Source organism: Eublepharis macularius, chromosome 1 (genome assembly GCF_028583425.1).
Source record: "Eublepharis macularius isolate TG4126 chromosome 1, MPM_Emac_v1.0, whole genome shotgun sequence".
Lineage (NCBI taxonomy): Eukaryota > Metazoa > Chordata > Lepidosauria > Squamata > Eublepharidae > Eublepharis > Eublepharis macularius.
Genome location: NC_072790.1, coordinates 87,512,832 through 87,526,644, shown reverse-complemented (window position 1 = coordinate 87,526,644; position 13,813 = coordinate 87,512,832). Strand labels below are relative to the sequence as shown.

The window sequence follows — 13,813 nt, the reverse complement described above, 5'->3', positions numbered from 1 at the left end:
AACTTCATCACTTGTATTGGGTGTTTTGTCACTGTGCCCCTTGCCCTTCCTTCCCCGCATTGTTGCTAGTCTGCAACTTCAGTTTACTTCTATCACAAACAGCAACTTGATAAACAGAATTCTGCTACCATTAGAAGTCTTCAGCTTGTGATTTAAATAGAATCTCTTAAAACAATGCTTCAATTAGCCATCTTTTCCGCCATCATCGCTTCCAAAAATTAATGGTTCTCACAATAATAGAAACACAGTAATAGTTATTTTATTTCTTAAAACATCACCAGGGCTTGCACTCCTTACCTCAAATCACATGCCAAAGGATATAACACGGTTTTAATATTGTTGAGTGCATTTTCTATAGGTTACATTTCCTGAGACATGCATAGTATTTTAGACTTCTGTAAATCAAGCACAGATTGTGTACTCCACATTATACAATGTCAGTGGCGAATACATCAGTGTTTAATGGTATGAAAACTACTTCCCAAATAGATTAACTGTTGATAATGTGCCACAAAAATGAAATTATGCAAGTATAAATTAAGCTTTTTAATCAAGGATCCAAAAAATTACTGCTATGGCTTTAAAATACATCTAAAATGTCCAATGCTTTGTTTAGTTCTTAAAAGTTTATAAACAGTTATGGATTTGAGACCCACAAAATTAAACTTACACATATGTACAAGAAAAGAATTGTGTCACGTCCAATCAGCTAGTCACTACAACCTCTGTTAAAACTGGTGTAGCTTACACAGCCTTTTTCTTGGACTTTTGGGAGATGTTGGACCACAGATATCTATAAAGACTGCAAAGAAAAATAGGCAGCACATTTGTAAGCTCAGAATGCTGTCACTAACAGTCACATTGCTGCATTTCAGATAGCTTTCCAGAAAGCACAAAGGTTAATTTAAAAATATTCTGTTCTGTTCACTTCCTGCCTTCAGAAATTAGAAGAATCTGTTCCCAAGGATCAAATATTAGGTAATATTGATGTTGTGGATGTTACTGCCTTTCAGGAATTTATTAGATTTCTTTTTCTCAATGGATAAGTTCTATAGCTAATAGTTGGATGACCCCTTATTCTTCTCTGAAATTGCATAAAGCTATATCATTCAGAAAACAGTAAGAAATGTTGTAAAGTTTCTGCCCGATCTACGTTTTTATTAGACACAGGAAATCCGTAAGGATAAAATTCCCACCAAACTGTGTGAAAAGCTTAAGATTATTATTTACAGAAAGGAATTATGTAAATAAATTGTGGAAAGATATAAGACAGCTGATTTTTAAAAAATAAAATCCAAGGCTAAGGCTCTTTAAAAAAAACAAAAACAAAAACCTTTATATCATCTACTGGCACCCTGGACTTTTATAAGTGCATACATTAAGATTAATTCAGCCATCCTTGAAAATAAATTGCCAGTTTTATAATCCATTGCCTGTTTTTAAGGCATCTGAATTTACCAAAAATATATTAAAAGGGTATCAATATAAATGTTACCTATAAAGGCAAAGTAGGAAATTGAGACTAAGCTCAATGACAAGGCAATACACATTCTACTTTTTGTAATCAAATCGATTCTTAACTGTAAAAATATGTCACAGCTACGGAATTACACAAGCTATTTTCCAAAATGTTAATAGTATCAAGTATTTGCCAGTTTCACAATGGCAACATATTTGTATGTTGAAGCAAATTTCAGATATCTAACAGACCTGGATGACCACTCTGTGAGAAAATATCCACACAGTAGAGGTATCCATGGCTAGAATGTAGTGTTTCGCAAACCCAGGCAAACCCCCTGGATTTTCAGAAAGACTTATTAAAGAATAAAAAATGCAGGCATCATGAAGAAAGCGTGCACTTGAGGGTTTAAAGGAACAGAAGGAAGCAGAAAAGGCAACAAAATAGCAAGTAGGAGAACAGGGAATGAGGCAAATAGCAGTGGGGAGGCAACAGTGTAAGATGGGGAAACAAGCAGCAAACAGGGAACCAGAAGAGGATGAGAACACTAATGGCAGAAAAATGGGGTTGGAGAACAAAGAATAGAATTTCCATTCCCCCATGAAGACCCCACTTGCACCATTTGAATTTGCAAGCAAGAACTTTTTACAAGCAATTTTATGTGCAGAATGGAAGGAAAACTGTTCAATGGTTTACAGATCAACATGTATAGCTGCTAAAAAATGGCCTTCTTCATAAGAAAATTGACCACTCAAGCTTTTTGGATTGTAATAGTAACTTTTTATGGGGAAAAATATTAGACAAGTGGAGTGCGTTTCTAGTCTTTTTCACTCATTACATGTTACTATGTAATTTAAGCTGAAGCAGGAAAAACCCAGTACCAGCAAATGAATAAGATATCTGTTGCTGGATAGAAGGGGTGGGGAAAAATGTTTGAATGCTCGCCACAAAAATTTCTGTGCACATAAAATTTTTACACCAGGGGAAAGGCCCAGTTTTCTCCCTGATATACTCTTAGAATTAAATGGATTCCCAAAGATGGACAAGACCCAACATTGACAAGAAATTACAGACCAACATAATTATTGAATAATGACTATAAGTTGTTTACAACAATTTTGGCTAAAAGATTGAAAATAATTCTACAAGAATTTATTCACGGAGATCAAAGTGGGTTCTTAACTAAAAGACAGCTGAAGGATAATGTTAGAATAGTTTTAGATATTTTGGAGTATTTTGAAAAACAACGAAAAACAAGTCACATTGATCTTTTTGGATGCCGGGAAAGCCTTTGATAATCTGAACTTGACCTTTCTGTTTAAGGTTTAGAAGATATGAATTTTGGAAAGAATTTAATAAAATGGGTGAAATTGATCTACACAAACAGCACAAATAATTGTTAAGGAGATTTGAATAAACCATGTGAAATTCAAAAAAGAAACAAGACAAGGTTGTCCACTTATCTTATTTATATTGGTTCTTAAAATATTAAATAGAGATATAAGACATGATGAGAAGATTGGGGAATAAAGATTTTAAAAGACTTACAAGCAAAAAAGACTTTGCAAATTATTTGGTGTTAGTTCTGGAAGACCCTTTAAAGAATATTGAATTATTAATGGCTAAATTGAAAGAGTTTGATGCATTAGCTTGTTTCAAAATTAAACAGAAAACAAGGATGTTAAAAAAATATGACAACAGCAAAAGGAGCTGATAAAAAAACTGGTTTCAAGGTTGAAAAGAAGGTATATTTGGGTATTACATTTGGATATTACATTTGGGTAAACATGAATTGCATGTTATTTCAAAATAATTATATTAAGACAGGTAGTGAAGTTTAAAAAGTTATGGTAAGATGGGACAAAGTGCAATTGTCTTTGTTGGGGAGAATATCTGTGATCAAGATGAGTATTTTGCTTAGAATGTTATTTTTATTCCAGAGTACCTATTTTGACAACTGAAATATCATTTAAACAATAGCAGAAAGATATATCCAAATTTGTATGGCAAGGGAAAAAACCAAGAGTTAGATAGAAGGTATTACAAGATACAAAGCAAAGAGGAGGATTGAGGTTACCTGATCTGAAAGTACACTTTGTTGCTTGTTGTCTAGTTTGGATAAAAGAATGGGTGCTGCTGAGAAACAGAAGTTTATTGTAGTTAGGAGGTCACAATTTAAGATTTGGATGGCATGACTATTTGCGCTATGACAAAGATAAGGGTAATTTAGATTTCAAACCCAATATATCAGACATGCTAATTTGAGAATATGTAATAAATATAAACCTAGATTGCGTCCAAAAACACCTTTGTGACTCTACACAAGAAGCATTTTACAGATGAGAAATGATAACTAAACATAAATGGTCAACATATTGTGATATATTATACTTCTCTCAAGAGGACTATAAAAATGAAATTAAAAGATTTGATAACAGAAGGATATACTTGCCAGTGTGCAACTATCACAAAGCTTTAAACCAGATAAAAGATCTTATGGTTTTGAATAATCAAACAGAATTTGAAACAGAAGTATGTACAAAGGATGAACACATTATTGCTAAAATGTACAAACTTTTGTTGAAATTTGAGAGAGAGGATGAATGAGCGAAAGAACCTATGATAAAATGAGCTAAAGATTTTGGATTTAACATACAAATGGAACAATGGGAAAATATATGGATAAAAAGTTTTAAATTCACGCTAAGCTCCAGTCTTAAAGATAATTTTTATAAAAGGATGTATTGATGGTATATGATACCAGAGAAATTAGCTAAAATATATAAAAATATTTTGAATGTATGCCAGAAATATGAACAAAAAGGGACTTTCTAACATTTATGCTGGACATGTACTAAATTGAAATTTTTTTGGTCATTCTATCATTTATGGTGGACATGTACTAAAGCCAAAAAATTCTGGACTCAAATTCATTAATTCAGAAGATTTTAAAGATTAATGTTCAAATGAAACCAGAGGTTTTTCTTTTGGGACTAATGGACAGACAGAAAAAAGTGATGGAACTTTTATATATGACAATGGCAGCGAGATTATTATATACACAAAAATGGGAGAAGTTCGACACTAGAGATGGGCACAAACCGGGGAAAAAACAAACTGTGCAGCTCGTGGTTTGTTTCATGAACCACGAACTTTCACGAACCTGCCCCAGTTTGTGAACCGTTTGGTTTGTCACTTCCAGGTTAGCAAATCGTCACTTCTGGGTCAGCAGAAAGTCTGCAGAAAGCTCATCCCCTCTTGCCTAGGAAACTGATTGATCAGCACCAGGCTGTCTGCAGTGATGAACCGACAAATGAACTGGCCTAAAGTTTGTGGCGATTTGTCAGAAATAGGCTCTGATGAACTTTCGGTTCACGAACCACAAACCGGCCTGGTTCATGCCAAACTTTGGTTCATATTTCAGTTCACGTGCATCTCTATTCGACACTACCCACAACAGAGGAATGGTTGGTGATGATGGAATTTGCAGAGATTACTTTTTTGATTAGAGAAAAGATATCGTCTACATCTACTGTTACCTGGAAACCTTTATAGATTTTTTGCAGGAAATAGAAATAAATGAACTGTTAACAAGGATTTGAGGGAGGAGAGGGGGGAGCGGATAATAGAAAAAGGAGACTTATTGTTTGTAATTACAGAGTAAGGGTTAAGTTTGTGATTCTATTTATATTTGTTGTAGAGAAAATCAGAAGTTACCACTTTATATATCTTTTTCATATATTATGCAACTTTTTTCTTTCTTTTCCTTTCTCCTTTCTTTCAATTTTTTGCTAGTTTTATCTTTTTGTTCTGAAAAATTCTTAATAAAAATAAGATTAAAAAGAATTAAATGAATCCCCTAGTTATAATAGGAGTGGAATACTCCTGCAAGAGATACATCTCATGAGACTTATCACTGTATGTTTTGTCTTGGGAGATTTAGTTTGAATAGTAATGAAAGAAACAGATAATATTCTAGTCAATTCCTAAGCATCATGGTCAATCACAACCACTAAAAAAACCCTTCCCCCAACTCCTTCCACTACAAGGTGCGTTGTTTATTTACAATAACATCATATATTCATATTTCTGTTGCTCAGGAAGTAAAATATAGCAATATTTCAGCACAAAGGAATTTTATAACAAGTTTATCAATAGCTCTACAATTACATGAGACTTTTAACCTTATACACAGTTGTCAGAAAAGGAAGACAAGGAAAGAAAATGAATCAGAAGTCTGGAGAAATAAATAAAGGATTCCTCTGTAGCTAACTCCTAGCTCACTTGGGACTGTTGTATATAATAGTTTCCAGCTCAATTTACAAGAAATGAAATGTACCAGATAGAAAATACTGTCAGTTGACATGAATGCTAGGTATTGGTAATAAAGGCATTTACTGGAAATTGGTTAAAGCCACCAACTCAGAAATGCTATCTCTCAAAACATTTCTCCTTAATTAAATTAAATATGATACTGCTAAGACTTCATGATCTGGTGCTATATTTGAGAGCTGCTACAAGATTTATTGGAAGACTCAGACGAGGTGGAATGTCTTCACAACGTATGGGAATTATTAACAATAGTTAAATCAACAGTATATACAAAATTCAATCCAAAGTATGAAAAATGTAAGAATGAGTTCTGGTCCTAGGTCAATTTCACATGTATTAATAATAGGGTTACATTATAAATGTTAAAAATGAGGTTGCATGAACTGATACTTTTTACTTTTTGTAGATTTGTATCTAAGTACTATACTTCCTTTTTTTAAAAGGGAAAATATGACCTTGTATGTATGAAGACATTTTAACTTCAAAATCATCCAAGGCGGTAATGCACTTAGTAAAAAATATGTCTTAAGCATTAGGATGGTTGGGATGGTTTTATGTTAAGAAAAGCTCTGGGACCAAAATAGCATGGCCTAGTCAGTGTAATTTTATCTTCAGAGCAAGAAGTACAGTATAGCGTACATTTACTGGCTAATCTTTGGGCAATCACTTCTTTTTCTTCATAAAACTATATGCATAGGAAATGTGTGTGTGTGTGTGTGGATTGAGCGGTGGGGAGCGGATTACCTAAGTTTTTCCCAGGAAGAAACTGTGAGCTCCTTGAATGGCTCCTTGGTAAACTTAAGAAGATTCTACAGAATGTATTTAACTATGAATATATTTAGTTAAGGAAGTTAAGCTATTTTTACATGTCTCCAATTCATTTCTCCAATAAGAAAAGACAAATGAGTCATTGTGGCTATTATTTCTTTACATTTTTGAACTATATACAGAAAGACATTTGAAAAACATACCATATTTTCTAATGAAATGTAATTGTACAGACTAAGACATTTTAGACAGCATTTGACAGTTCAAGTTTTGGAAATGTGATCAAAATAATACACAAAACAATAAAGTACCACTCCAAAAAATGATTTAAGCGGGCACCAGCATATTTTAACAAAAGAAACAGCCTGTCTCCTACACTATTCAACATTCTTTGAGTGGAAGTTACAAACAAACTTCTTTGTAAAGAAGAGATTAAATTAATATTACACACTATACAATCTTATATAAATTTCATTATTACACAAAACGGTATTTCTGTATTTTTGTTCAGATTAAAGTGTTTGTCTGCTTTAAGCCTTTAGCATAAATGTGCAGAAGATGCCTCCAACATTTATTTCATTTATCAACAACAGTGCTATGTACATTACAAAATGACTTACGTACAACATAATTTTGCAGACAGCTCTTTCTTATAAAGTAAATTACAATAATTTTGTTTCATGTAAGGCAGACATTCACAACTTTTTGCAACTTCTTTGTCACATAATTTATTGAAATAACTGTTGGGACACCTGCTTGGTTCTGACAGAAAAAGAAGCGCGAATCTGTAAGCAACTCACATGTTCATAAAAACCGGTAGCTCTGTTGTCGAACTGTTAAGCTCTAAAATCAAGCATTCCATGTTATTTGTTGTACCACCATGACAACTTGTAAGATGTTTCACAGAAAAAGTATTCATTTAAAAATGGTGGGTAGATAAGATTAAAATTCGTAACTGACTGGACCCTTATACAAGAAAGGACCTTGTATGGAAGAAAAGGTAGCCTAGAGATATATTAATAAAACAAATAATAAAATATTAACTTGGAAAGGTTGTCTTTACATTTATTGCAGATCTGGTTGGAAATACGTAAGTGATTCAATCAGAGAATAAATCTCTGAAGAATATTAACTGGCTTTATATAAAGGGGTTTTTATTCTGAGATGCAGCAAGGCCTTGACAAAGTATATATAGTGAACTAATACTCTTTGAACATGTGCTTACATAGATTCTTATTGGGTTACCTGCTTATCAGTGGTATTATAGACTAGGGGCTAGATTTTCTGATATGAAGGCACTGGAATTTGTTACTCTCCCCTTCCAGTGAAACAGTAGATTTTATTACTGTACTCACACACTCTATGCAGTCAATTAATATGAGAAAGCTTCAGATGAAACACTCTGTATTATTGTAGTGTGTTATAACACTTCCTAAACTTTCTATAATGTACGACGGATGAGAACTGCAATTTTAAAAAGGAAACAAACAAATTATAAAGTCTTATTTTTAAAGCATGCAACATGAAAAATTAAACACCCATATAAAGAAAACATTAAATTGATGAGGATACATAAAGTGCCTAACAATAATAGTTAAATAGATTTAAGAGCATGGCTATTCCCAAACCTTTAAACATTTATAGATGAATGGAGATCCTCAAAGTATTCATTACTTTAAGTGTTGTGTTTATGGACATAAACCATTCTGGTCAAATCAAAGATACTAAAACAATCAAATTCACTAAGTTACTCAGCTGTCAAGTGGAAATACAAGATTACTGCAACTATATTATTATTGATTCTCCAGTTACTTCAATAGTTTGTTCTTGTAACCAAATAGAAATTAGTAAGTGATACAATTATCATTTATTAATTTGCTTGTCTCAAACATTTTTTTCAGTACAAATATAGAAAGTTAGTATTACCACCTGGGAAATATTGTCCATGTTTAGCAGCAGCAACCACTGGACTACTTGCAACCATGCAATTCAAGCAACTCACCCAGGTGTGGAAGTGGCTACCAGAAAACTTTATGCCAAACAACTTGCCAGGGGCTAGCACAACCTCAACAAAACTTGCCCAACTTGGCCAGGCTCATCAGTGGCTACCACACAATTTACCTAAGTGACTTGCTATCTCATAACCTTTGCAACTTGGCCAGACTTTTCCTGGGGAGAGGTTACCAGGGAGATGGAAAGAAGAAAAACAGAAATCCAGTATGTTGTAGAGATTAGGATCTGGTAGACTCAGATTCAAATCCCTGCTCTGCCATGGAAGCTTGCTGGGTGACCTTGGGCCAGTCATACTCTCTCAACCTAATTTACTTCACAGGTTAGTTGTGAGGATAAATGGGGGCAAGGACAGTGGTGTAAGCTGCTTTGGCTCCCAACTAAGGAAAAAAGTGGGTTATAAATTAAATAAATAATAAATAAAGCTTAAGATGGTGAGGGGCAGATAACACAAAGCTTTATTGGTGAGTGGGAAACAGAAGGAAAGCAGCAAAATGAGAGGTTTTAAGGATGCTGCCAGGAAGAGAGAGAGATGGAATAGCTTGGAGGAGATACGGATAAAATGAAGTAAGTCTTGCAAGTTCTTGCAGGTTCCCCACTTGTAATGTCTGTTTTGAAACTGCAAAATTTGATTCCTATTTCTTTATGGACTGGCATTAACCTTTAAAGCTCTTTATAATCTGTGACTCGAATATTGGAAGAGCCGTGTTTCCCTAGAAAGACCTTTTTGATACTATTCTCTTTTTGGCAAGTATGTTCAGTGAAGGCAAAGATCTCAGGTGTTGCTCTATTTTTTAAAATAGTCTTCCAAAAATGGTAACTAGACCCACCTCTTTAGATACTTTCCACAGGCACTTTGCTAAGCAGTTTTACTGGGTTGTTATATTTGCAGTTTAATTATTGGTTATCTATGTGTTTTATAATTTTTTAAGCTTTTTTAGTCATTATTAATTCACTAGCAACAAAGCCTGTTGTGGAGAAAAAACGAGCTCTAGAAAGGGCCGGGCAAGGGGGCCGGGCAATGCCTCCTCTACAGTGCCCGATCAGGGTGGGGGAGGACAAGGTGGCTGGGCAGGCATTGCCCCCTCTCCCATGTTCCGATCTGGGTAGAGGAAGTGCAGGGCAGCCGGGCTGGGCATTGCTGGCTCCGCCCCCCCCCGGCTTGGCCTTATCCTAGGGAGGGCACTGTGGGCGTCCCGCCCATCCTGCCGCTTCCCTGGTCAATTGCAGCTGGGGAGGGCCAGGAGGACTGCATCTGCACCAACATAAAAGGTGAGTCATCGCCAATATGGCTCACCTTTTATGGAGTATGATAAGCTGCTTTGAGTTAAAAATAAAAATTTTAATAAATAAAACTGGCCAATGGTTTCAGTAAGCTTACAAGCATATTTTTAAATCCTCAAAATATTTCTGCAGAATCACTGAATATGGAGGCTTTGTAAAGAAAATAAATCACAGAATGTTATTATATTTACAGTTTCAGTGCATATGGACAGTATGAATTTTACTCATATAAGATCCTGAACATTTGTTAGTGATTGATAAAGGAATACAGGGTACAGTATTCAACTTTTTCCAGCTTACTACAACAAAATGTCCACAAAGTTCCCTGGGAGTCAAATCAGGTCAACTGTATGGCCACAACTCAAGAACAAAGCATCAAAATTATGTCAGAATAAAACACCATAGCCCTCATGTCCCTGCAAAAAAACCCTTTTCTTTTAGACTATGTAGCACAGCACACTTTTGAAAACTGCTAAAACAAGCACATAATATACACACACTGCATCATATCTGAGGATTTGCTATATTAGATCTGGACAAGTGCCACGAGAGCACAAAAGAGAGGCACTTTTAATTTTAGACCTCAGAAGGCACTCACTGTGACCACAATGTCCTGTTACCTATTACTGAGAAAAGATTCAAAGCACTGACGTTCTAGTGGTACAGCCCTCTCATAGGATTGTGTCTCTTCAGAATGCAAGTGATGGAGCATGTTTGAAAGGACCCCCATACAGAAATCCCCCTCCATGAGAACAGTTTACACATAAGGGAGAAGTCTAAGTAACTAAGAATGTCACATGAAGATAGATTTTGTTACCAACTAATTGGCTTTTTAGAAGTTATTTTAGTATAAACCACATTGAAAGCTTTTGGAAGAAGGCAGAACATACACTGAAGAATAGTGATGGGCACGAAATGGGAAAAAAAGAACTCTGAGTTTCGTGATTTGTTACGTTCCATGAAACACGAACTTTCATGAAATTGTCCTGTTTCGTGAAATGATTTGTTAGGTTCATGATTCGTCAGATCCTGGGGCCCTAAAATGGTCCCCTTAATACCCAGAGATGCCAAACTCACTGGCACACTTCAGCAGGGTCTCCTCTAGCCATCTTCCAAGTAGCTCTCTTTGCTGACTTTTCCGTCCTGGGCTCCTGCTTTCTGCCGCTGTTGGAAGAAAAGTCAAGCAGAGCGGATCTGCTTGGGTTTTCTTCTCTTCAGGTTCTCTTTGCTGACTTTTTCTTCTTTTCCTCCTGCTGCTCTGACATGCCCTCCCACCCCCGCCTCCAAGTTCTCAAAGGAAAAGCCAAACAGAGCAGATCCACTCAGGATCCGCTCTGGGGAGCTTGGGGGCGGGAAGGCATGTCAGAGAAGCAGGAGGATGGGAAGCAGAGAGTCAGGAAAGGGTTCCTGAAGCTGGCAAGCAGTGAGCAGTGGCAGAAGGAGCTGCTGAGGCTGCCGCGACTGCCACTACTCCACCCCCCATTCTTAAAAATGGAGAAGGGAAACAGGGAGGGGAAGGAGTCTCTAACTACAATTCTCAGGTAAACTTGCACAGACTCGCATTGCTCAGCTCTCAGGTTGGCAGGGAGAGCTGCCTATCAAGGTTATGTGGGTTAAGATTGGGGTTTCCATGGCAACAAAAGGTCTGCAGGCATTCCGGGCCTATGTTGCCTAGGGAATCAATGGATTGGCGCCAGCCTGTCTGGCATCACAAAGCGTTCACGAATCTAATGAATTGGCCCAAAAGTTGTGGATTTCATGAAAAACATGGCCCCACGAAATGTGTTTTCGCGATATGTGAATTGGCCCGATTCATCACGAAATTTGATTCGTATTTCAATTTGTGCCCATGTCTACTGAAGTACAATGAACAATTAAAATCTGAACATGGAAGTGCTTTCATACAAGCGACTGTTAACACATTCTGAGTCCTGTGAGAGGACAACATACTTTAAGCACATGTACAATTATATAAGGTTTCCTTTGCCTTTATCACCATTATATAATTTTGGTGCCTTGTGCACATGCACATCCCACTCCCTCTATTTGGCATCTCCTTTTAAGGTGGGAATGGATAGGGAAAAGGCCACTTCTATCTTATTTTAACTTCTGCAGTGCTCTTGTGACTGGCAATTTATATAGTTTCCAAATAATATTTTTCCAAAAGAAAAAGTAGTCTTATTAAGCATTCTTTTAAAAAATGCAAAGAAATTTTTCTTTGATGAAAATTATTTCTCTCTCCTTAGGTGATTTTCTTTTCCATTTCAGATTATCCTTTTGTGATAACTTAATACAGATTCAAATTTCTAGTCTTGCTCACAATATTGCTTAGTTAAAAAGCGGGAACATTTTAACAGGATACTAAATATGTCTTCTGTCATTCATAACAAAGTATTAGCAACTATGATGATCACAACTATTTCACTTCACTCATCTTTTCCACCAAAAGACAAAACAAATATAAACAAAAACTTTCCTGCTTCTAGGAAGAATATAAAATAGGACACTGGGCAGAAAAAAGACTGGTGTTGTATAGTTCCCATCCATTTTAATGATGCACAGAAAAGTTAAGGGAATCTGCAATTTACCAAACACTGTTTCATGCACCACATACACGTTAATCTTTAAGAAATTATGGATGCAGAAGGTTGATCACAGTTGCTCCAAGGCCTGAACTAAAGCACTGAAGGATTCACAATAGTTCATTTTCCTTTGTTTCCAGTTCACCTAATGCTCTGGAAGCTGCTACTAAAGTTTGCTTACCTTTTGAAGAAGCTTCTTGGGGAGTGCAGTTTTTTTTTCCTGGAAGGGAGAAATTCAGAACCCCAGTTTCTTTCAGAGCTATGCAGTTGTTTGGATGACAGCCAAAGTTCTATACCTCTCTACTTGAATTACTAGTAAAATATTCATACTATACAGAATATTAATACATACAGTATTCAGCACTTCAAATATATTCTCAATATGCTATGTAAGAATCCAAGAAGCTAGTATTGCTTGCCATTGTTATCTTTACTCCTCAAAGTAAAAATTTTCTTTAGTGAAGGTATAGAGTAAGTTAACTAGTTAAAATCTCTGCAATATACACGACACAGTGTGACAGGTTCCTTATGGGGCTGAATCCATTCAGAAACAAACACAGTAATATCTCATGTAAGCCACTGCTCTTTTTCCTGGCTGTATTTTTCAGACCACTTGTGAGTGAGCTCCAGATAAATATTTGGTTTATGTGGTTGATAGTCTAGGTAAACTGTCTTTCCAGTCTTTTTTGGAATGGCTTTTTCAATCTGTGTTCCTTCATGCCATTCATTAAAAGAGGTAATTGAAATTATTTCAGGTCGTACCAGAAGTGCTGCGCTGAATGCAGTCTCATAGTATTTTCCATTGACACGGTTCCGGGTGTTATGGTTGTTCCATGGTCGAATGCTGGTATCTACATAACCTGGACCCACACTTGGAATAAACATTAGGTTGTTCTTGTCACAAAAGGCTTTCAGACTTGGCCAGTTATGATGACTTGAGCCATAAGAAAAGCCATTTGTTGCAAAGTATGTATAAATTCCATCAAAGCCACTTCTGAGGATTTCATGCTTATGTTTTTCTTCTACGAGAAGGGCAATAAATAAACTATCATATGGTGTATTGCGTATGCTCTGGGAACCTGATACAGTGAGCAGATTTGCCCACATTTCAGGGATTGTGATGTAAGAATCATAAACGTAAAACATGGGAAAGGTTCGACCTGTACTAACTTTATGTCTGTAAAAACCTGGATGATCTCCATATCTGTAAAGCAAACAGAACACAGTACACAGTGATTTGTTTTGTTATCTCAGAAGAAAAATCTCTTACACTCAATTATTTTTCTCCAAATGTTGATATTCAAAATTCCTTCTTCTCAACAAATAATATTTCAGCTCAAATCTGGTTTCATATTTACCATCAGATAATTAGAGAGAC

At 35.8% G+C, this 13,813-nt stretch overlaps 1 protein-coding gene across 5 annotated transcripts in view; it reads right to left on the bottom strand.

Moving 5' to 3' along the window:
• Positions 1-243: 243 nt before the first annotated feature.
• Positions 244-13,813, bottom strand: part of MANEA (mannosidase endo-alpha) — a 33,105-nt gene continuing 19,535 nt past the window's right edge. For 3 of the 5 annotated variants that reach the window (XM_054970491.1, XM_054970481.1, XM_054970499.1), the window contains exon 5: positions 6,699-13,639. In XM_054970491.1, the coding sequence (XP_054826466.1) occupies positions 13,003-13,639 (637 nt within the window). In that variant the 3' untranslated portion in view covers positions 6,699-13,002. Of the gene's footprint in view, positions 803-6,698; positions 13,640-13,813 lie in introns of those variants that run through there. The other 2 variants (XM_054970519.1, XM_054970509.1) reach the window with 2 other exon arrangements.